This window comes from Heterocephalus glaber, unplaced genomic scaffold, assembly GCF_053883595.1.
Source record: "Heterocephalus glaber isolate CG9 unplaced genomic scaffold, H.glaber_assembly_v1.0 deba00000943, whole genome shotgun sequence".
Classification (NCBI taxonomy): Eukaryota; Metazoa; Chordata; class Mammalia; order Rodentia; family Bathyergidae; genus Heterocephalus; species Heterocephalus glaber.
In genome coordinates, this window is record NW_028258175.1 from 5,573,761 (window position 1) to 5,599,139 (window position 25,379).

Consider the following 25,379-nt stretch of genomic DNA (forward strand, 5'->3'; position numbering starts at 1 on the left):
TCCTTCAACTGAACATACTAGTTCTACATATTATTTCATTAATAATAACACATGATGTCCTCTCAGCTTGACCATGTGCCCAGAAACAGGCAGCAGGGTCAACTAGAGAAACGATGTCTTCATGAAAAGTTTCAGGAGGCAAAAGCCAGCAGGTCCTGCAGGGAGCGGGGTGAGAGGTACCCCAGTCATATTCACTGACACAAACAGAGCTTTGATATTGCACTGCACCCTTTTGTTCCCTGTAACAAATCCTCATTTCCGATTCAAAAGGAGGCTGGAGCAATTGTCTTCATTTTTGAGAAATTCATTAAGGGTAAAATCAACACATAATCCAGAGGAAATGATCAACAAGTCAGACACTAAGTTTGACAAGAAGAACCCTCCCCCATACCCAGTGATGTTCCTCAGGAAGAGAATCTCTAGCATAATTCCTCATTCTCTTTCCTTAAGAACTGTCCAATTAAGTAGAAAGCTAAATGAAGAAGAGAGTGATGTGTAACATTTTAAAAGACTTTACCACCGCTGAGACAATCCTTACAAAATTCTAAAGCTGTATATCTTTTGTCGTGTAACTTTTTATAGCTTTCATTTGATTATCAATTTCAAGAATTCTGTCTCAATTGAGTTAGTTGATGGTGAACAGCAAAAACCAACTCTCATGACTTTGATCTGAAAAGGAATCTATAAAAAGATATTGAGGCACTCATAAAATCTCCAAGGAAGCTGGAGAAACATCACCCTTCATTCCATGAAGCGCGAATGCTGGACTCTGCATGTTGCTGCCAAGAACTCCATCTCCTCTTGCCTCTGGAAACCAGCTGTGGCTGATTACTATGGTCATGCTCAATTCTGTGGTCACAGCTCTTGGGCCACTAGTTTCTGACCTACTGGGAGTCTGAGCTGGGTCATACCCTTGCTAGAGGGAGGCTAGAAAATAAGCACCTGGCATTTCTCATCTTTATAGTAGGAAATGGACTCTTTTCTTACACACAAAGGAAAAGGATTCTGATGTTGATTGGCTTGAAATAATCACATGTATACCTTTAAAATCATATTAATAATGGAGGGCAAAAGGGGGAATGTGTGGTTAGGTTGGGAGAAAGAGTTTGGAATTACATATGGTTTTAGGACTTAAAATCATAATTTTAGGGCTTTAGTATCTAACTGATCCATCCTGTGGTCACAGTTATGACCTGCATTTATGTACATCAGATCCCAATCTAGCTTCCTGTGAGACTGGAAACCAGCCCTAAATCTCACCTCAGCTGACAAGAACTCTATTTATTTCATCTCCAGGGTTCTATCCTATGGCTAGATTTTCTTCTGATATAGTTGGAGTTCCATATTTAATCTTCTGAAGAACCTGATTGGTTCTTTTCATTTAGAGGAACATTTTACATAACAGTTAGGACCAGAAATACAAGAAACAGAGGAAAACCATGACACCTGACTTTTGATTTTGATTTTTGCTGTTTACCATCAAGTAACAAGACCACCAATACATTCAGCACAAGAGGATCTCACTTTGAGGGTGGAAAGGGAAACTGAGGAATCTGAGGACCTACATATCCTATCTCATGCTCACATGGTGGTACATGTTCATTGAAGCAAGCATGGACAGACGACTGTTATTATTTCAAATTTGAATTATTGTCCTTCACTGGGATCACCTATGAGCCAGGCAAAACTACTTTTCCTGACCTTCACCCCTCCATTATCAAGAGACCACAGGGATAACAGGGACCCTACGTGCACAGAATAATATTAGCCCCCAGTGGATTTCATAGCCCACTTCCAGGAGTGAATAGAACCCCAGGACTCTGGAGGCATCTTCCAAGGCCCCCACCTTCTGTCCCTCCACCCCACCAGCACCCCTAGCCTTTACCTCCACTGTCTGCCCAGGAAGTGCCTGAGCCAATCCTTCGTGTCTTTTGGTCCCACAGCCTTCACTTGCAGCAAGAGGCCCAGGACTCCCAGGTTACCTCTGGCTCTCCAGACCCTAAGTGCCATGCTCTCTACAGACTGAGAGGCAACCGTCCGCCACCCAGCACACAGCAGCTCTTTTCCTTGCTTGACTTTTCTCCTGGGCACTATACAACCACTTGACAGATCATATTTTTAGGGTTAACTAACTTATTAGTCTCCCACCAGGAGAAAATAAGTTCCACAGGGGTAAGAAATATCTCCTTTCTTTCCTGCTCTATTTCCTCTAACCACAGTAGTGCCTAGCACATAGTAGGCTTTTGATAAATATTTGTCAATTGAATTAATGAAATAGATTTTCATGGCTCTTCAAGATCTTTTAAATAGACCCTCATCCATGCCAAGTACCATGAGGAAGCCCCATGCCCCTGCCAGCCCCTCTGGTATAACAAACTGCCAAGGCCTGCTGCCCGCACCATTTGCATGCATGTTGCACATGGAGAATTGTATGCCTTGGACTTGCTGACAAACGGCAGTCTTGGGCTCAGTCATCTTGTTCAGCCTTGTATAAAATATAAAATGGTATGACTCATACAGCTATGATCATACACGTGCTCCTTCAAAAACTGGCAAATGCCAAGTTCTGAGCTTAATCTCGTCTTTCAGGGCAAGCTACTCGGAGATCCATCTCCAAACTGTAGTTACACGCAAAAAATTTTTTTTTCTTTCATAATAATACGATCTACCACATTTGTCCAGCCAAGATTCTTTGCTTGCTTTTTAAATGTGGGGTCCACAGGCAAGAGAACGAAGTACGGAGGCCCTGTTGGTGAGACTCTGCTTACAGCAAGTGGCCCCTGTTTGAGGCCCCGAGCCATCTTTGGTAACACCAACTATCACAGCCAATCAAGATTCTCCTGTCACCGTACAGAGCTCCCCACACTTTGCCAGGGCAGTGGGCGATGCTGCCTGGCAGAACACATGCCCAAGTTAGTGCTGGAGGATTCCTCCCCCACCATAGATTCTAATTTTAAAAGCAGTTGAAGAAAGAGGCAGGGAAGGCAGGGGCTGAGGGAGAGCAGGAGATGGGAAGTATAGCAGTGTTTACTCACCGGTAAATGATGCCCTTGCTCTGCAAGAAGAACAGACCGATGGCAATTTCTGCAGCGTAAAATCTGGAATTGAAAGAAAAGATGGAGAAATTCAAGGACACCATATGCTTGGCAATGCTCAGAATTCAATATAATATTGAACTAGGTGCAAGGCATTAAAGTCTCACCATGAATGGCAACTACATCTCATGAAAAGCTGAGAATATGGATGGACGAGCAAGGTGATTGAAGGAGCCACGAGGCTGCCTTGCGTACAAACTGGATGCAAAGGTTCAGCAATTTCCTAGCAGGGAGGATGCCTTGGGTTGCAGTGGACTGGGTGGGAGAATAACTTCAGACTCTCACAAGTTTCAGTATTAATAACAGTTAACATCTGTTGAAGGCTTACCATCTTCCTCGCACTGTTGTAAGCATCATTTGGTTTATTTCTAATTAGAATCCTACCAGTCCTACTAGTACTGGCCTGATCTTTAAATGAGGAACCTGAGGCTTAGAGAAATTGACTCTAGGATGAGCTTGACCAAGATAGGTGCGAACGAATGACACAGCCAAGACCAGAAACGGCACGTGTTGAGTTCATGTAACCGAGACACGTGAATTGTCACTCAGAAGAAAAGGGGATGTGAGAAAAATAGAAAGCCCAGCAAGGGTTGACCAGGGCTTTGGGGAACTATGTTAAATTCTGATGCTATGTCTCATGTGATAATGGATTTAAAACTGTGGCCAGTTCGATTTCATAAATAAAAGGAGAGCCAGCTCTAAGGTCTCGTTAGAGTTGGGCCAAGAGACACAAGTGGCTGGCTCGGGAGGCATCAGAATGACGTGAACCCTACCAGAACACAGGGCTCACGGCCTTGGCACAAGGGAGGAGAGGGAACAGGATGGATGTAACAGGAGCCGGAAAGCCTTTGGGATGGTGGAGTGGGGTTCTAGACAAGCCCTGGGGACTTTCCAGGGGGCAGCAGGATCTCAGCAACTCCCCAGGAAAGGGTATAGATACTGTTTCCCATGACTTGCCATGTTCACCCACAGGGTTCTAAGTGGGAAAGGAACATGATGAGATTTTTGTCCTAAAGATAAAAGACTGGGGCTGGCTTGTGGACTGAGAGGAACAAAATGGACCAGCAGGAGAAACACATTTCCAAAACCCTAGAACTAGTTACCCCATTCCAGGAACCACAGAATACTGCCGCTATTCGACTGGATCCTTCCCCCATCTTCCCGGAGTGAAGACATCTAAGAGGCAGAGTGGTGTAGGAGGGTGAAGATGGACGAAAAGTGGGGTTCAGAATTCTGGAACATCTTCACACCAACTTTGGGATCCTGTGCAAGTCCCCAAACCCTCCGAGTCTCAGTCTCATTGTTGTAAAACAGAGGTGATAATCTACTTGCTAGTATTACTTTTGGAACTAAATGAAACCATGTTTATTGAGCACCTAGGGCCTGGAACAGAGTAAGCTCTTAATAAACATTAGCAAATGAACAAACAAACCCTACAGTGACATTCCCCAGGGAAGCTATAAGACCTCCCCCAGGAACCAGAGGCAAAAAGAGATAAAGAAGTAGCGGTGGATCTAGGATGTAATGTTCTTAGCAGAATGAGGGCATGGGCGAGCATCTCAAGCAGAACACTTTTCTCCTTGGCCAAACATTTCTCACAAAGAAGCCTCAGAAATTTAAAAATCCATCTTTGGCTAGTACCCCAAAGGGACTAACAACCCATTTACCCCAAGGAAAAAGTACGAGGAAGAGGAAGTTCTCCCTTACACAGCATGGGGCTCCTTGAACCGGCCAACCTGCTGGATGTGGTACATGAGGTCGCCCCCGTTCACATACTCCATCACGAAGTACAAGCGGTCCTGGGGAAGGAAAGCAAAGGGCAGAGTCAGCATCCTGCGACTGCTCAGCTTCCATGGGGAGGGCAGCAAACAGCTGAGATTTCTATCAAGCCTCCCAGGACTCTGACAAATCCCGGCATGTGGGGCCCAGCAGCTCCTCAAGGGTAAAATCTGCACCCCTCAAAGATGCAAACAAGCAAGGTTGGACACAAATCATGGTTTCATTAATAACTGCAAGTTTAAATTAATTTGTCCTGGAAAATATAATTACCACGTTAATCTCATGATTTAACTGGTATTATTGTTTAGGATAACGTTAATTGTAGCAAAAAGTGGAAAATAGTAAGTAAATAATATTATGGTCAATAAGTCGCTATGGCAAAAGCCTCCACGTTGGTCCTCCAGTGATTTTTCACTTCCTAGTGGTCATGTTCTGGTATTGGACCTTCGTACAAGGAATAGGACTGACTTGTATAGCCAACAGGACACATGACTTCTGAGACCTGGTCATAAAAGACCTTACAGCCTCTGCTCTGCTATTTCTGGGGTCACTCTTCCTGGGGGAAACGCAGCCACTATGCCATGAAGACACTTAGGTGCTATGGAAAAGTACATTTGGCAAAGCACTGAGGCCTCCTGCCAACAGTCAGCACCATTCCGTACTCATGTAAGCGAGTCACCTTGGAAACAGGTTATTCTGCCCGGGGGAAGCCTCAGTTGTCCCAGCCAACCATTTGACTGGAACTTCATCCTAAACCCAAAGACAGAGTCCCTGGAGGTGAGGCCCTGCTGTTTTAAGCCCCTGAGTTTCGAGGTACTCAGCAATAGATAGCTAACACAGTGTCCATCGAAAGCAAAACAAAACAAGAATTATCAAAGTTTGAAAAGCAGTAGTCTAGAAAGACATATTCAGAAATTTTAAAAATTGGAGACAGAAAAGGAAATCTGTACCCCCTTAGGAACTTTTTCTCATACATCTTTGAAGGGATAGCGTGAACTTCTTTGACAAGGGCCATGCCCTCTTTGGCTGAAAAACAAGCCTGCTCCTGCTTCTAATCCAGAGCAGGTGCCCAGAGGGCGAAAGAGAACAGGCTGAGTGTCAAAAAGATGACACAGATACCTGGGTCTACCTCCTGAGAGCTGGGAACATGTGGCACAGTCATTTAATATGTGGCTCTGCTCATCTGGAAGTGGAGATAGTAGCAACTCCAGAGTTTTTGTTGGGATCAATGAGACAGACAGCTGTCACACTCTTTGAGTGCCACCTACCTGTGATTTGCTTTCCCTCCTTCCAGGAAGGGGGCTTGTTAAATGAACAAATGATCTCATCTCTTCTTAGAGACTTCTGCTTGGGGTAAACCACTCCTTTATGCGACTTTCCTTCGGCTCAAAATGGCAGGGTCTGCACTATTTGCAGTGAGCTGAAGTCCCCCTCATGTTCTTAGACTAAAAAAAATCATTTTCTTTAACCCACCTAATCTAAATTAGGTCTGCTTGTCATGTTCTTTCATGAACCTCATGGGTTATTTTTTCCCCTCTGATCACATCATAACTTGTAATTATATATTTAACTGGATGGTTGCAGATTTCATCTACTTATTCACTCTTTAATTAAATAAAAATATTTGTAAAGTCCTACTGGGCACCAGGTTATATAGGTGCTAGGGAAACAGTGAACAAAATCAACAAAAATTCCTTGCCTTTATCTTTCATTTTGGTTCAAGTAATAGGGATCAAGATAACATTAGACATAATAAATACATTATTTATTATAAGGTACTAAGTGCTATGGGAAATCTGACACCCCAGATTAAGGGGGACTAGGAATGCCAGCTGATGAGATGGAAGAAAAGACTTCCAATTTCAATGAAGTATTCAGGGTATCACTTATTGAGAAGAGCATGCCTCAGCCAATATTTGAAGGAGGTGATGGAAGCAGCTATGAATATATCTAGGAAAAGAACTTACCAGGTGGCAGAAACAGCACGTGCAAAGGCCCTGAGGCCACAGCACACCTGATGCTCATTAGGACCCACAGGGAACCAGCATAATTGGAGAAGAGAGAAGAAAGGAGACATAGTGACAGAGAAGGCCAGAGAGGTGTGGGGAACTCAGATCATGTCAAAGTTCATGGGCTAAAAACTGTGGCTTTTACTCTGCAAGAAATTGTCTAATGCCAGATACGAATGGAGGCTCCACAGCCAGTGACCATGTCAAATCTATTTACCTCTCTACCCAGAACCCAGCACTGTACCTGGCTAAAGTACCTCAATGCGCAATAACCGAACAAATGGATGAGTGATTCGAGGCACCAGGAGTGCATGGGTTCCTAAACACCTGCAACATGGTGCGGAGTTAGTCTGGAAGCCTCCCCCCCACAGTTTGTAGCAGCATGGGCCTAGGAGGACCACTTTGCATCCCAGGTTTGATATCTTTCCTCATAAGATGAAGACCACACAATCAACCTTCTCCAGCACAGTAGCCGAGGGAGGGGCTCCCGTGAAAGGCACCCAGCGCTACCATCTGTAGGTGTGAGCAGGCCAGGTCGTCCTGGGGCCACCGCCTGGTCACCTAAGCCAGTGCTTTCCAAATTCAAATTGATCTCACTCTAACCGATCCTCTGATTAACCCGGTGGATCGTAATCAACTTTAAAAGAAGAGAAAGAACAGGGTGCCACTAAGTATAATTCTGGGCAATGTGGGCTTGAGTTATATTTGTGTGTTTGCTTGGTTAGTTCTCAATATAAAAGGGGGTTTGCTGTCAAAAGCTGCAAAGTATTATGAGGGGCTATAAAGGAGGGGAACACGTGGGGGTGAGGTGTATGGCAAAGGCTCGACCTTTAGCGTCAATATAGGATTTGAAATCTTATTCCACTGCATACTCCCTGTGCAGGCTGAGCAATTACCTAACCTCTCTAATCTCTAGCCTCCTCTTCACCTGCTCCATCGTGTAATAAACAAAAAATATTCAACATGTGGTTGGCCATTTAATTCACCTCTTTAAAAATCTTCTGCCAGCCGTGGTGGGCACGCCTATAATTCCAGCACTGGAGAAGCTGAGGCAGGAGGATTGCCATGAGTTCAAGGACAGCCTGGGCTACACAGTCAGATCTTGTTTTAAAAAATTTTCCTTCCATTGCATAGAAGTTTATCTTGTATATAGCAGGTGCATGTGCATTTTTCCAGTGTATACTGAGTGTCTAATAGAATAATCACAGTAGTAAAATAAAGCTACCAAATTTGGGGCTCTTGATACATAGCCAAGCTAAGGGGTTTATATAGTGTGTCTTACTCATGTCTCTAAACAGCCTGACATGACAAGGAGTACCATCATTCCCTTCATTCTAAGATGTGAAGTTTGAAGCCCAGAGAGGGTAAAGAACTTGTCATGGTAAAGTGTACAGCCAGGATTTGAATCCAGGCAGTTTGGTTCCAAAGTCTATGCTGGCCACCTCTTCTTATGCTGGCCACCTCTTCTTATGCTGCTTCCGCTGAGTATGTGTTGCATGTAAGATTCTGAGCTAGACCTCCATCATGTGTATGGATGGTGTGTGGATGTGTCCTCAAGTTAGAGCCTCCAGTCCAGAAGGAGACAGGAGGAATGCAGAGGTCTGTCCATGCAGCAAGCCAGAGATAGCAGGGTATAAGGAAGGAACACAAGGTAAACATTTTTTTAAAAAAATAACTTTTCTTTCTCAGACCAACACTATTCCACCCTCTTAACATCCGAAAGAGAGGCACAGAGGGGAGTGGAGTGATTGCTTCTGTCCTCAGAACCCAAGGGCTATGAGATTTGCACAAAGGTCACATAAAATTTGGTGGCAGAATGCAGACGGTAAGCCAGAGCTGCCGACATCCAGCCCTGGTTCTTTAGGGGGATTTTGATAGAAAACAAGCCTAAAATTAGCATCTGTCTCTGCTGCACATTGAAGAGAACCAAAACACTCGCTTTTAAAAATTATTTTTAAAACTAGCAGATGGCATCGGCCACCGAGAGAAGTGAGGGAGAGATTTCATTTGCTTGATTTCTGCCTGGATGAACACAACTTGCCCCCCAAGCTCACTAGCAGAATCCCAGCCCTGGGGACAGCTGCAGTGCGGGTGCACTTTGTGGTCCATTTCCACCAATAACCATGTGTAGGGAAGCCCCGAGATGCAGCACCCTGCACTGTCCTGAGGCTGGCATTGGCCCAGCAGTTCTGCAGCTATGAAGTGCCATGGCTGGCATCTCAGCGTCTTCAATCTGAGCACCTAATGACACCTGGTCTGTGCCAGGCTCTACTGCTCTGCCAGAGATGCTGCTGAGAATACTCCACGGTGTGCCACGCTGAGGATCCCCCAGACAAGCAGGGGGTCCAGATACACTTCCAAAAGGCACTGTTTCCCCAAATGGGGAAGGAGATAATTCTAGGTAGTCCATGCATGGATGTGGTATTACCTTTATAACTGTGTTTGTCTTAATGCCTGGTGTGGAAAGCATAACTAAGCATGTTAAGCTCCTGATTGTATGTCTATTATTGCTGAAAAGGGAGAATAAAATACTTGGAACCAAATAAGGGGTGGAGTCAAGTTTGGGTGGGACAAGATGACATCTAAATATGAAAGATAAAGGAGAAAATAAAATTTCAGTCATATCCCAATCAGCTTCAAGATCTCAATCAGGTTTGTCTAATTTAAAATAGCTTCAGAAATTGATTTTTTATTTTTAGACAATTACTTTAAAAATCTAAAACATTGTAATAAAGTCATAAATGGAAATTCACTGTCTCTGTGAAAAATAAACTTGTGTCTGGAATATATCATCTGTATGCTATTTCCAGCCTGGCTTTGGAAATCAATCCCTTAAATGGCTTACTTAAAAAAAAATGTCATTTGTCCATGTGCTACCAAGTTCATCTCTTCCTCCATGGTGAAGAACATCAAAGTCTGGGGAACACTGCCAAAGCCAATCCAGAGCTGGTCTAGAGTGGAGTGTGAGTTCTAGAACTTTCATTGAGGATTTATTTTTGGAAGTCATGGTATTAGACATTAAGGGAGCCCAAACGATGAATACGCTACAGGCCTTGCCCTCAGAGAATTTAAAATCCTGGTTAAAACAAACATAACTAATTCAAACCTTAATTTAAGATAGACTGTGATAAAAGGAATTGCATAAGAGGTCCAAGGAGTAAACATCAGGGGCTTCTGCTAACTGAAAGGACCCTCTCCTACTGCCTCCAATTCCTACACAATTATCCCACTCCATAGCTCCCTGGAGTTTGGCTTTGTTCCGTTCTCTTCCTATAAAATTATTGCAAATCCTCAAAAGATCTTTCTTATCACCACATCCTGTGGTTTTTCATTAGGGCTCATTTGTTGGACTCTACCACGTAAAAATCAGAAAGTATTGAGTATTTATCTGAGGCCCAGCTCGGCTCTCTCTCGCTTGCGTGGTTTCCTAAGGAAGGCAGGTACACCTCAGAGCTTCCACTTTCCATCTCTCTGGGCTGACGAATCTTGACTTATATTTCCGTCCTCTCCCTCCCTCCAGGCAGCTCCAGCTGGCTCCAGGACGTTTCTATGTGGGTGTTCCACTGTCATCTCCAATTAAAAGCTCAGAAAAGCAAACTCACCATTTTTCTCTTTAAACTATCCAGTCTGCTCACCCTTCAAGTGCCTCCAAAATTATTGTTGCTGCGACTCTTCATTACACCATTACCCTTGTCCTCTAAGCTTGAAGTGACTTCAGTTCATTTTAAATTCCCTTTTCGCCTTTATCTCTCATATTCAATCAGTAAATTAATAAAACTGAATGTCTGTCTGTCATCATATCATGCAAAATGGCTGGCTAGACTCTCCCAAGTCTGGAAGATGAATATGAGGACAGTCTGATGTCCAGTGATGATTGGGTGGCATGGCAGAATTCATCAGGGAGACAATCTTCTCCAAAGGCAGTGCAAAGTGGAGTGTGACAGGATGCCCGAGTGAGTGTCAGGGGACACCTGACACTTTTAATAACATACTATGGATGCAGAAAATCAACCACGTGGGTAGTTCCACTAAATACCATGTACTAAGGTGAACTGCTATAAAAATTTGTCTATTTAATAATTTTTAATGATTTTTCCAAGCTAGTTGATAAATTCAGCCTGCCTTAAGCTGCTCCCTTTATTTCTCAGAGTCATCTATTTCTCACCAGTGAAGTTAAACTGTATACTTGCTTCAAGACACTGGGCTGGTCACTTAAGCTCTGTCTGCCTTCCTGAAGGGGGCTGGGGAATAGCAGCTCCCGAAAGAAATCCGACGAGGCCTGCTGAGTTCATGCAAACTCACAGAGCTTCACCAGAGAGAATACATGGTCAAGAACACGTGTTCACACACACAGTATTCCTTTCCTCTGTATTTTATAGCCTTAGAATCATTGTCAGAATGTAACGATTGATGCTTCTCTGTATTTTTGTTTCAGCTTTGAAAGCCTTGTCCTTCCACGTAGAGATCAAAGTTCTCAAGGGCTGGAACCACCTCTCCTCTTCCTCAGGCTTCCACAGACTTTGATTATTGAATGAATATGTGAAGGCCACCACCAAGAAAGCAGAAAGAGTCAAGCTGTTTCTCTTCCAACCCACCCAGCTCTTAATGCTTGGGCTGCTTTCCTGGTTCCTCATCTGCTCTTGGGATCCTCCAATGGCCTTAGTTGACTGAAGTCCTGACACCTGCCAAGCTCTCCTCAGCTACTCTCCTTGGAGATGACAAATGCCATATGTGTACCATCATGTCCAGCTTCCACCCAGTGAGTCTCCTTGGACTCAAGATGACACCTCCCACCTGACAGGAGCTCCAATTATTCCTCCCTTGTAGATAACACCCCCGTTACAGTGCTCCTACTGAGTTTGTAGCCAGTAGCAGCTGATTGGACCATGAATAAACACCTGACTGAAGCTGAACCAATCTTTCTTATGAGTATGAAAAGGAACTTAGGGAATTTGGTGGATAGACAGACTTCCAGGGGCAACAGAAGCCATATTTAACACAACCAGTGAGAAACAAAGCAAGGAAAAAGAACCGTAAGTCTATTTTAGATGGCTTTGAAATTACACCTCACAGTTCTCATGGGCTCAGGTACACCCTGGTCTTCGTGGTACTCTGTTTCTTATGATCCAGTTATCTGTGAAACACCTGCCAGAGCCTCCTGCAGCAACCCCCTGCAGTCCAACCACAGCCTGGACACTACTGCCAACACAGAGCGGACCTGTGTCATCCGACCCCTTGGATGCTCCTGGACGCAGCAGACATGCCCTCAGGGGTCAGCGCTGCAAGTAGGAGCCTGCTTCATCCTCTCCTTGTCATGCCTGCATTCTAGGTTGATGTTTCTCCCAGCATGCCTTGCAACTGAGTTATTGCTGGGCCATGGCAGCAAATTTAGGGAGGAAGTAACTTCTGTCCTTCAATGACTCATAAAATCTAATTCTATTTAAAAAAAAAAAAAGAGGTGCATATGTTCAATTGAAAAGAAAACAGTTAAAATAGATGTTTTGCTGAAGAAACTTAACTGCCTGTGCCCACTGGCAGTTGGGAAATTGCGTGAATGTGCTGGGCTGACAATTGTCCCTGAGAAAAACTGCAAAAAGATTGGAGGAAAGATATTAATTCTCTTGTGCCTGTACAGCAAGGTGCCCCAAGCCTATTAAAGGAGGCGACCTCCATTTGATGTTTATTATACTTTACCCACAGTATCTTTTAATCCTCACTTATTATGCTCATTTTTAAAGTGCTGAAATAAATTCAGAACAGTTTAGTGAGTATACAGAGGTCCCAAAGCCAGTAATCAAGAGGAGGATGGCCCGATCCCTGTCTGCCTCTTCAGAGATAATTCCCCTAACCCCATCTGCCAAAGACCAGTTCACCCAGTGAGCAATCTCTAAACATTCAACTCCCTTCTGAAAGCTTCTACATCTATTTGGTCTTAACTTTGCCATCTTATGGCACATTAAAAAATTATTCAACTGCCGTACCATAGACACTCGTATGATAATATAAATTTAAAGAAAGATAATTGCCCCCTAAATCAAATCAATGTTTTGATTTCTCCAGGCCCCCTTCTGATTCTTTTCCATGCACACATTCAATTTCAACACATTTGGAATCACGTATTAAATAGAATCAATTTCCTACATTGTCTGTTAATATGCCATGTGTAGTTTTGAAAGATTTTAAACTCCAATATAAGAATAATTCTGATATAACTTTGACTTTCTAAACAACTTTTTTAAAAATTAAATTTGGACCATATGAAGAATAGCAAAAATTGTTTTGTGTATTGCTGGATGTTTTCCATTCTTTACCATTTTAAACATATTAAAGGAATTTTTAAAATTCTATTGAGGATCTCTAATCTTCAAAATTCGAAGTCTCCAGTAAAAATTACGAAGTGTATCACATTTGCAGCATGTTACACTAGATTTGTCATTCTTTCAAAGATAGCTGATTCATAAAGGAATTCTGGGTCACAGAATACGAAGTGGCAATCTGCTCGGCCTGCACCGGCCTTCCCGCTGCGGAGCATGCTCCTGCCTCCAGCGTTCAGGCATTCACACACGCTCTTCCAGCTGTCCGTGTTGCCTTGCCTCTAGACAGCTCTTGCCTTGCTAGCCAGCTCTGCTCCCTGCTCAGATGTCAACCTCATCAGGGACGACTTCCCTGATGATCCTATCAAAAGTAACATCTCACTGCAGCAGTCCATCCATCTCTACCCCCTTACTTTGTGTTCCTGCTGACATTTATCTGTCTCCCCCATTAGAATGTAAATTCCAAGGGAACAGGGACTTTATCTCTGTTGTTCACTGATGTGCCCCAGATGGCTATGCAGCTGGAGCCCCAAACGTTTAGTTCAACAAATAAATATTTGTTGAGATAATCAATAGGCACTGGCACCCTCTGCAAGGCAGAGATGACCTGGCTGTTAGGGACATGGCCTTTTCCACGCCACTGCCCCATCTGAAGCACCACTCCCAGCCAAGGGGATCAGAGCCAATGACTTGCTTCATACTCGCTATGACCACAAATAAGGTCAATGTTCCAATGTTTTAAAAAGTTTTCTCATAGTAAAAGATACATTGTTGGACCGGGGATTTAGCTCAGTGGTTCCGCCAGCTGCCTTGCAAGCTCAAGGACCCAAGTTCGATACCCGGTACCCCCCAAAAAGATACATTGTCACTAATTTGTATCAAAATACTTGCCCTGGGCTCAAGCACACTTATGGGATCATTCTTGCCCCTTTCTGAACTAGTACTGGAAGTCTTCCTTTGTGTCTAACTGCACAGTCGTGGATGCCTCGATGTCCTGGAATAATGCAAAACACTTTTCATGATTGTTTTGACTTTGGGGAACAGCCGGAAGCTACACGGTGCCAAATCCAGTGAAAAGGGTGGAAGAGGACCATAATCTTTTTATGAGCTGCCTTTCCACTGAATGACACTGGGCAGCAGCAGTCACAGTATTTTTGATTATACTTATAAAGACACTTATAAAAAAGGACTTCCAGAACTGCTCCAGAAAGTGGCAAGAATAATAGGGAGTAGTTTGAGGGGAATTAATGGCAATCTGTCTTTTACTATAATACATTTTTAAAATTTAAACACACTGTATCTTTCAATCACCTCTTATTTGCATAAGTGTTTCCTAATGTTAATCACTCCTATGGAGAGAATCTTATCTAATTTTTGCAATATCCATGTAGGCTAGGAGGGAGATTCTTTTCATAGTAGAAAGAACATGCAAAGGGCCAATAGGAGACCTGGGCTCAAGTTCTAGGACTCCCACTTACCAATCAGATAACCTGAGACACTGTTATCTTTCTGGGAATTGGCTTCCCTTGGATAGAAATATGGGTGGTTTAACACTGAGAGAGTTCTAGTGAAGATTAGAAGTGATTATGAAAGGGAAAGTATTTTGTAAGCCAGAGACAGTAATGTGGAGTTAAAACATGGCAAGTATAGCAAAGATTTCCCACTCTGGGATTCTGGAGCCCTGCAGAACAAATCCCATCTCCGCTACCGACTAATTGTTTGTTTTTAAAAGAACTTTTATTTTTTATAAGTACTTGTTTATATAATGATCACATTCCTGGTGGGGAGCTGGTACATGTACATAATGCATCTGAATTCTTTTTTTCATTCCCTTCCTCTTCCTCCTCTTCCCCCCATTTCTCGCTCCCCTTCCCATTTGCAAAAGATCTAGCTCCCTACTTCCTATTATCTATCTTTTATTTTACTCTTGGTTTTTTTGAGACAGAGTCTCACCATGTAGCACAGGCTGGCCTTGAACACAACAGCAATCCTCCTGCCTCAGCCCCCCCGGGTGCAGGGATCACAGGCGTGTGTCACCACGTCTAGCTTTTATTTTACTCTTTATTTATATTTGGGTTTCTTATATAAGAGAAATCATGCAATACTTAAGCTTGTGTGTCTTTTTTTTTTTTTTCAGGTACTGGGGATTGAACTCAGGACCTTGTGCTTGCAAGACAGGCGAGGTGCCACTGAGCTAAATCCCCAGCCCTGCTTGTGTGTCTTTTTACTTCACTTAACATTATGGTCTCCAGGTGCATCCATTTTCCTAAAAATGACTCAAGTCTATCCTTTTTATGGCACAATAGTACTTCATTGTGTAGAAATACATATTTTCTTCATCCATTCACCTGCTGATGGGCATATAAGCTGCTTCCAAGATTTAGCTATTTTGAGTTGTGTGCTCTTAACATGGGTATGCCTGTGTCATTGTAATATGAAGTTTTTAACTATGAGCTTCTGCCCAGCAAAGGAAACAACCAGCAAAGTGAAGAGACAACCTACCGAATGGGAAAAAAATTAGCCAGCTATTTCTCAGACAGAAGACAAATATCTAGAATATATAAAGAGTTCAAAAAAATTAGACCCCTCCAAATACAAGACCCAATCAAAAATGGGTAATACACTTCTCAAAAGTACAAATGGCCAATAAATACATGAAAAAAAATGTTCAACATTGCTGGCTGTCACAGAAATGCAAATCAAAACAACATTGAGATAGTACTTGACTCCAGAAAAAATAGCTATCACCAAGAAATCAGTAACAGATGGTGGGGGGAAAGGAAGCCTTCTACATTGTCGATGGGAATTAAACTAGTACCACCATGATGAAGGTCAGTGTGGAGATTCCTCAAAAGACTAAAACTAGAAATTCCACACGACCCTGCTATTCCCCTTCTAGGTATCTGACCAATTGTTTGGCACCGCACAAGTTACGTCACTGGTATAAATATACTAATAATATATATAACATACAGTATACATCACTGGTCTTTACACTAAGTATAAATTGGGATTGATAACAGTGCCTCTCCGGCAGAGGTGTTGGCAGGGGACAGTGAGACAATGCAATAGAAGGCTTAGCACGGGAAGCAGCACACACTGGTACTCTCTGCTGCTTGTGTTTCTCGTTCAGAACACTGCCCCATCAAGGCCGTCTTGACATGGCTCAGTACAATATACTAACAAAAGGGTGGGCTCTAAGTCCAATGGGCTGGTGACCCAGTGCTGTGTCCAGGGAAAACTTGCCCTGCATACTCAATCCTCAACCCTTTCGCCTGTCAAGTGCAATGACAGATAATCCCTTCCATGGGAAGATTTTGTGTGGCTAGAATGAAACACTTTTGAAGACCCATATATGGCAGATGCTCAGGTGGAAACCAGCTCCGCCCCAGAGATGGAGAAACCGAGGGACAGAGGCACCATGCGACTTCACTGAGCAGGTGAGAGGTGAGCAGGGCTGAGGTAGAGCTTGAGCCCCGGGGGAACTAGAAACAGGCTGGCTGGTGGGGATTCCACCCCGGGTGTCAGGAGCAGTGGCAGACAAGTGATCCCCACACAGGGCACCGCAGAGTGCAGCAGGGTCCCTGAGAGCTGCACTGCCTGGATTCAAATCCTGACCCTGACGTGGACCGGCTGTGCGCCCTCAAAATGGGGATGATGATGAGATCCGTGAGAGTTGTCGTGCAGCTTAAAATTGTTAGCTCTGTGCCTCATATGGAGTAGGTATTATTATAAGTCTTAAAGACAAATTTAATTCATGCAAAATTAAAATTCATGTGCTTAGCCCCAAAAAAGTGAGAAAAATGTAACTTAAACTGGGGGAATTCACTCCACGAGCACGTGCGCAGAATGCAGGTGAGATGGACGGGTGTCTGCCTGGCCCTCAGCCCGACCCCCTGGCTCCTTGCTTGCAGCAAGTGCATTTCTTGAAGGATTTTCCCCACCGAACAATATAGTCCCAGGTCAATCGCTTCATCTGTTCCTCAAATGGCCAGAAAGCAGTCTGCTCCATCCCTGGCCTTGCTGGCCTGCGGGACTGTGTGGTCCCCAACACGGGCCTTCACCCCACACAGGACAGGACTCTCCTGAGCTCCTGCATTCTGGGCTCTCCTGGTGCTCATTTCTCCTTCCCAGCAGGTGACGACTCCTTGAGGTGACAACTACAGTTCTGCACAATTTCCAGGTAATTCCAGCTCCTGCTCTCTCATGTACTGAAATATACGTGTGTGAGGCAGCTCAATACTAAAGGAGCAACCTCAAATCCACTCTATGTTGTCACTATCAAAATAGTCGATCAGCAGCGAACAGGCTAACTTTAATGAGTATTAGTCACAAATGACTAATTGCTCTGAATCTCAACACCATCAGCTGAAATTGAAAACCGCTGCTCCAGGTCTGCACAGCCTCTTCCTTAAGATGGAGGTTTTTCCCTTAGTCCACTGAGCAGGCTGAGACTGTCCTTCATCTGCTGATGCCCATGACTCAGTTTGGGGACCGCCCACCCACGGACAAGGGACAGTAGAGATTGGGGGTCCCAGAGGTGGCGAATCGGGGGCTCGAGTGCCCCAGGGGCTCTTTGTATCATCGAAAGCCCTTAAAGGTTTGCCACCGCTAGTCTAGAGGTTTAAGCCCGGCCTCTGTTACCACCTAAATACCTTTAGGTCTTAATTTCCCAAGGCAAAGCTAGAAATTTCAGGTAAGAGAATAACTTAATTCCCAAAGGCAAAGCTAGAAAGTTAGATTCCGTTCTTTCCCTGACTTTGTCAGGTCCTCATATAAGTTATCATTTACTTGATATTTTTCTTTACATTGACTCTTGTTATAGTAAAAAAAATTTTATTTTAAAAGTAACTCTAGTTCCGTTTAGAGCATAATAGTGAACCAATTCATCATCTTGAAAACTGTTAAAGGGAAAGAATCAAGTATTTATTTTTCCTTTTCTGCATGAACTGGAGCATCAGGGAACCAACATGGGGAAGCCTCTCTTTATAAAGCATTCCAACCAGTAAATGAAAACGAAATGGTAGAATCAGGATATCACTATCTTACAGTACCTAACAAATTAATGGGTCAAGGTACTGAGTGTCAACTGCTGCCAATATCACGGAGAGACAACTGGACATTGTATGCCTTGGGATGGAAGAACACATCCACCATCTATGGCCTTGCCAAAGGGACCAGAGCTGAGCTGGACCAAGCTTTAGGTCCAGCTGCCAATTGACGGGAAACTGGGAGGACAGAGGAAGCATGCTGAGGTGCCTCAAGAGTACACAGTCAGCAAAGGCCAGAGTGTGAAAATGCCATGGGCCAAACAGCCCAGGATCTTCAGCAGGTAAAAAGCAGATCCAAGAAAATGATGGGAGGGATTAGAGGATCACCAAACACTTAAAAGACATGTCAAATTAGATGCAAAATGCAATGGCAGCCCACCTCACATAGAAAGGGGGCTCTAAAACCAGCATGTAAGTTGAGAACTGAAGAGTTAAGGGTAATCTTGAAGAATCCCTTAAGTCATTAGACTAGTCGCCTTTGAAGCCACAGCTGCAAGAATTAACTTTGCACCACTTTGCACTTGGGCTCTGTCCTTTTCCTCCTCAGCTATGGAGGCCAAGGACTAAAGTGAACTAGACAAAAGTAAGGATTTACCCAGAGAGATCTCTCACTTTCACAGACAGAGCTGGAATCACGGGCAATGGCAGACAGTGCACAAATGTTCCCTTCTCATCGGGGCAGCCCTGGCTCTAAGCGCGGGCTCACGCCTAGGACATTGTGCCTAGCCCCAGCTGTCCCCGAGGCCGCGCTCTCAGCACCTCGACCTCCAGGAGGCCCTGCCAAGACCTCAGGCAACCTGCAGAGAGGCACTGATGCATTTTTCCAAAGGGTCTGGAGGAATGACTGTAACTATCTAGAGGCAGTCTGTGGACCTTCTCCCTGAGTTCCTGTCCCCAAGTCACCCTTGCTGTTAGAGAAAGGCTCTGCTCTGTTGATTAGAAAACAAATTGCTTGAGTTCCTTTATCTGAGTTTGGACAGAGTCTGCTCCAGGGAAAGTGTTTCTCAGTGGCAACCTTGGGAATCCTCAGCTGACTCCCTGGGGCCCAGAATCTTTCTGTTTCTAGAATGGGAAGGGCCCAGGTGTCTCGCTGGGTGGGTGCTGTGGGTATAGCCTTGGCCAAAGCCCAGGGGAACCCAAGAGGCAGCTGTCCCTGGCCACTGGACAAGTTACCATGGTCTGGAAGCAGGAGTGCAGCTGGGTCAGGAACGGTGGCTTCCCAGGCAGGGCCAGCACCCGTTTCTCCACCATGGTGCACTCCACGTCGTCATCTTGGATCACCACATCCTTCTTCAGGATCTTCACGGCGTAGAGCTCGTCTGTGCCCTTCCGCTCTGACAGCATGACCTGGAGAGGACAGGGAGGCCATTGGGCAGTTAGAGGGGCCTGGGGGACAGCGCTGGGCAGCTGGTGTCCACTGAAACCGGCTCCCAGCTGTGCACAGATGCCCTCTGCTAACTGAGACAACAATGGCACTTTCCACCAACCTCGTGCTTTGAATGGCCAAGTCTAACCAAAAGAGGAGGATTCCAGGAAAGGTCACCAAGTATTGACTCCTTTGGGATATGTATCAATGCCTAGCCAATGTGGCTAGAATAATGACCCATGAAGATAGTGTCTTTGCCTGTTCTGTTCAGTGGCATAACCCAAGAGCCTACAATGGTACTGGGCATGCCGTGGATATTCAATACAGGCTTACTGAGTGAGGAAATCAGTGAGTGTTTAATAAAACTGCATTTGGGACACTTGTTCCTGTATTCATTCAATTATGCAATGTTCTTTAAGAGCCTGCTAAGCCCTGGGGAGGCAGCAAAAAAAAAAGCAGACACATTCAACACATTCTCTGACCCTGAACTCCAGAGGGGAAGAAAGACTTTGGACAATTAATTAAACGGGTGATTACTGTAACATTTGCACAGCATCTCCTGTTGTCTTGGGGTTTCCTTCTGTGAGCTGTGGTCACAATCAGAGCCAGCTAACTGGTACAGCTTACAGATCCATCATTATTTCATGGGTACTGAGCATGCCAAGGGGAATTACGGCCAGCAGGTACTACTCTCAGGAAGCTTTTTGGAAGCCCAAGGCAGGATTACCCAGTGGAGAGGCCTAACTTGGCCTGGGAGCTCCCAGGAGGCTTCCTGACAGAAGGAACAATAACAGTGAAGTATTTATAGCATGCACTGTGCTGGATCCTTTGCAAGCAATAATGTTAGTCACCACTGTATTTTTGATCACTTATGAATGCACTAAATAATTATTGGCTTTCACTTGTTAATCCCCATTTACTTTGCATCAGAGTCTAGGTAACAATATGAGTCCTATTTCACAGGAAACGGAGGCATAGGAAGGTAAGCAATCTGCCACACCACAATTCAGCTGAGACAGGGCCATGATTTGAACTCCGGTCTACCTGGCTGAAGTTCCTATCTCTAATGCTCCACTTGAGATCCAGAAAAACCCTCAAAGAGTTTAGGTGAAGGAAATGAAGTTCTCAGACTTGATTTAGCCCGGGGACCAGAGGCAGTGACGTACAGAATGGGCTTGCAGGCGAGAAGCTCAGCACACCCCACCTTCCTCGTGTCAGAGGCCCGACTGGGTTTGTGCACTGCAGGCTCTGGACTGCTGTGTTCCTGTACTGAGGCATCCAGGCCTCACGCATGTGCAGAGTCCCCATCTCCTGCTTCCTCTATCTTCTCTCATCAGCCGGCAGGGGCCAGCAGACACAGGGATTTAGGGCACGCTAAGAAGGCTTTTGGCACATGAAAATATAAAAGCCGCTCATCTGAGTGGAGTATTGACTCAATCCCCCAAACAGAGCCACCAGCTTCGGTGACAAGGCAAGCTCACAGAGTTAAAATGTGTGTTTTGAATTTATTCCCTCCCTCTGTTCTCCCCCTGGTGCCCAAGGGCTGTTTTCCTTTCCCCAGCTCTTTCACTGTCTGAAGGAGGCCACTGGCCAAAGGCGGAAGAGCTGGATTGAGAGAGGGGATTTTCTGCTCTCAAAATTCAGAGAAAGCTGGGGGCTATGCAGGTACAGAAGAAGCAGAGAGGCAACACAGATGGCATGCAAACAGGCAGCAGGCCTGCAGGAGGGAGCAGGGAGAGCCTTCAGTCGGAGACTCATGGGGTGCAGCAGGAAGGGCTCAGTCCTGAGCTGTCCTCAGTGGTGGACCCCTTCCCTGACTACGGCCAGCGGTCGAGTCAGCACTCAGGAGTCCTGAAAGCTTGTGTGTCCCCTGCTTCTCCACTCAGAACAGACAGGAGAGTTCTTGGACACTACACTTGCAGATGCAGTCATGGTAAGATGTCTTAGCCCTCTGCATGGAAGAGAAGCAGGACAGAGGGCTGGGAGCATCTCCTGGGAGCAAAGGTAACATCCTACCTCTGTTTCAGTCATGCCCACTGGGCAGGTAAACAACTCAAGGCCCAGAGAGGATACCTTACCCAGGCAAGCAAATTTTCTAAAACTGCAGCCCAGACCATGCTACTTGGATGTGGAAAGTCCTCAATGGCAACCAAGGGCCAAACGGTATCCAGTTCTTTTCTTGCCTTTGAACATTCCATTCCCACTGTCTGCAAGGCCTTTCTATACGCTTCTACTGCCTAAAAAATCTGAGACTCAGCTCAGATGTCACCTCTGCCTATAGATTTGATGATCCACTTAGCAAAATGTGGCCACTCCTGCCTCGGTGCACCCAGACTGCTTTGTACCTTTGTCACTTACTTCGATATAGGCCTTTCTAAATATCAATCATTTGTGTGCCTTGTCCACATTTTTCCTGCCCCCTACACTGTTGTTCGCTTAGCATTTAAAAATCTAATCATGCCTCTGGCACATCCTAGGCACTTATGTTTACATGGGAAAGAAAAATAAAAAATAGCCATAGCACTAGCAAGGGTGAAGGCTACATTCTACAGTGCTCTTGTAAGTGGAAATTATCTTGTATTTAATTGTAATGTGTAGTTTCTGGAGCTTCCAGAAACCTTAATACCAACATTGAGGGCGTGGGCTGTTTATTCAGCTGTCCCTCCCTCTCCAGGGTGAGGATTCCAAACAGATTGAAAGGATGTGTTGAAGTGATGTTCTTATCAATTTCCAAGACACATCTGTTACCCAAGAATCTTCTGGGATAGATGTGATAAATAGCACTGACAGCAAATAAAACAGAGGAAAGTAGCCAGGAGTCCCTGGATAGAAAGTTTCTTGTGGTGAACTTTACTGGCAAATCCCAAAGGTGAAGTGTGCTTGAGAATCTTGGCCTCTGCCCATGGGGTGGAGCCCTACACTGGTAGGGTATGGACTTCAGAGTTAGAAGACCTGGTGTGATAGTTAATTGTGAGGTTGACCTGCATGGATTAAGAAACGCCTAGCAGGTCAGTGGAGCACAGTTCTGGGTGTGTCTGTCTATGGATGGGTGACCTGTAGGATGAAAACTGAGGAAGGAAAACCCACTCAGATGTGGTGGCAGAACCGACAGGCCTAAAGCCTTGATGAAACAAATGGGGAAAGAAGAAGGAAGTCTTCCCTTTTGCTTCTTCTGAGGAGCTCTGGTCTTCACCATCACCTTTGAACATTTATCTCCATTTCTTTCAGGCCACCAGCGCAGACCCTTCAGCCTTCCAATGCAGACCCTTCTGCAGTGAGCTCCCGGGCTTCAACTTTTGACTGGATCCTCTGCACGGCCATTTTGTATTCTTCCACCCCTGACTCCACAGGCAGCTGTTTAAAGCCTTCTTGTAAATCCTTTTCATACCACATATATTAAGTCTGTTCCTGTAGTAAACTTTAACTGATATGACTGGTATGTGTACAAGTTCTACCATGTACTAGGGGAATTCACTTCACCTTCCTAAGCCTCAGTTTTCTCATCTGTGAATCAGGGATGCCAATAATATTCAGGGTACAGATAGAGGGAGCAGAGTACACACCTCACCTCAGCACCACACCTGGCAAACAAGGAGTGCTTCACACCTGGGGACCAGATTTGTTTCCTGAGGGGTCATAGCAAGGAATAGAAATGTATTCTCTCCAAGTTCAGGAGGTCAGAAGTCCAAAATGAAGGTGTTGGCAGAATTGGTTGCTTCTGGAGACTCCGAGGGAAAATCTGTTCCGTGCCTCTCTCCTAGCCTCTAATGACTGCCAGCAATCCTTGGCATTCCTTGGTGTATAGATACATCACTCCAATTCTGCCTCTGTCTTCACATGGTGCTCTTCCCTGTATGTTCTGTGTCCAAATGTCTCTCTTATAAGGACTCCAGCCATTGGATCTGGATCCACTCTAAGCCAAGATGACCTCATCTTAACTCAATTACATCTTCAAAGACTTTGTAGCCAAATAAGGTCACATGCATAGGTAAGGGATTGAATGTACACTTGGGGGGAGAATACATTTTTATCCACTTAGTGGCTTCCTCAACAATCCCGAGAAGGACCAAGGGGATTGATGGTTACCCTTGAACAAAGCCCCAGTTTCCAGTTTTTGGCTGGCTGAGGGACTTTGCCATAAGGGAACTGTGTGTTCATGTGTTCACTAACGGGAGAGGACAGAGACAGTGAGAATCAAAGACCCTACCTACCACAGCATCCCCAACACTAATAGACACTTGTCAAAAATGCAAAGCCTGATTGAGTTACCCTTAATTCTCTCCTACACTTTTCATCTAGTACAGCCCAAGTTTTGTCAGCTCTGTGTTCCAAATATTTTCCCAATACCAGCCCCTTGCTGATCAAAGCCATTGTCACCCTCAGCCCGGCCGCCTACAACTGCTTCCCGACCAGCTCTCTGCTTCCATTCTGCTTGGTCCTAAACTCCACACCCACTATACTTCCCACAAACTGACCAGTGCCTTAGAATCTCAAGCCAGATCGTGTCATTCCTTCTCCCTAAGACCCTCTTCAGTCTTCTGACTGTACTTACAATGAAATCCCATCTCTCGAGGCCCCTGCTTTGGCTTTTCCTGACTTCAGGACTCTGTCCCCAGACACACTCAATCATTTGCTCCCTCACCTTGTTTACGTCACGGTACGAGGTGATTTCAGTTCCCTCTGCACCTCCTTTCTCTAAACATACATCCCTCTGCAATTTCCCTCTCCCAACTTAATTTTTTCTTCACAGTACTTATCACACCTGGCACTGTATTACCTGGCACGTCTAATTTTCTTTCTTACTAATGTGAGTTCCATGAGGTCAGATTTTGTCTGACTTGCTCATTGTCATATTCCCAGCATCTAGTACATAGTACATACTCAATGAGTGCTTTTTGAATAATGAACAAAAAGATCTCAGTGGAGAAAACAGCTTTAAAAACCTCTAGTCTAGGTCACAAGATCTAGTTACTTGAGCTTCAGTTACTTAGAGCTCAGCACTGCTCAATTCATATATGGTTCTATCCATTCACATTTCATGAAGAAATTAAGACAGCACTCTAGATTATATCATTTAAAAAGATAATTTATGGTATGCAAACTATATCCACACAGGTGGATCAGAATTATACACTGTGCAGTAAATACATGTGTATTGTACATGTGTACATGTATTATATATACACATGAAACACACTCACATATTCTTTCTCTCTCCCTCTCCCTCCCTCCCTCTTTCTCTTTACTTCCTGGGGATAAATGAAACATACCAAGTCATTATTTCCTATAAGCAAAATAACTTTTTGAGGAGAAAAACTAGCTTTCTTAGAACTTGGGTCTGAAAGCACAGATTTCTGTGAGCAGTGCTTTGGTGCAGGGTGCTCTTAATGACTCCAGACGTCGGGGTCAGAGGGGAGGAGAGTGAGGAGAGGCCAGCGCATCAGCATCGCAGGATATGCAAGCTTGCTCAGCTAACGAACGGACATGGGGGAAAGATTCCGGCTTGATGGCTCCTGACAGTGCATCTGATGTAGAGAAGGAGATAACCGAGGCTCACGGGGTCTCCACACACCGACTTGGGGAAGCAGGGTGCAACGAGAGGAGGTCAGCATGGAAGGGGGACAGGCGAGCAAGCTGAAGCATCTGTGCCTACAGCGCAGCCCTCCAAGGGGTTGTGACACTGGGATAGTCCTCCTCGCCCATGCCCAGGACCCCAGGGGGAGCTTGGGGCCAAGGCTGAGTGCAGGACGAGGGTTTCTCTGCGG

General features: G+C 44.9%; 1 protein-coding gene across 5 annotated transcripts in view; it reads right to left on the reverse strand.

Annotated features, from left to right (window-relative positions):
* Positions 1–25,379, reverse strand: part of Prkcb (protein kinase C beta) — a 312,724-nt gene that overhangs the window by 37,882 nt on the left and 249,463 nt on the right. For all 5 annotated transcript variants that reach the window (XM_004855957.4, XM_004855956.4, XM_087209105.1 and 2 more), the window contains 3 exons: positions 19,422–19,595; positions 4,803–4,894; positions 3,036–3,098 (listed from right to left, as the gene is read on the reverse strand). In XM_004855957.4, the coding sequence (XP_004856014.1) occupies positions 3,036–3,098; positions 4,803–4,894; positions 19,422–19,595 (329 nt within the window). The remainder of the gene's footprint in view (positions 1–3,035; positions 3,099–4,802; positions 4,895–19,421; positions 19,596–25,379) is intronic.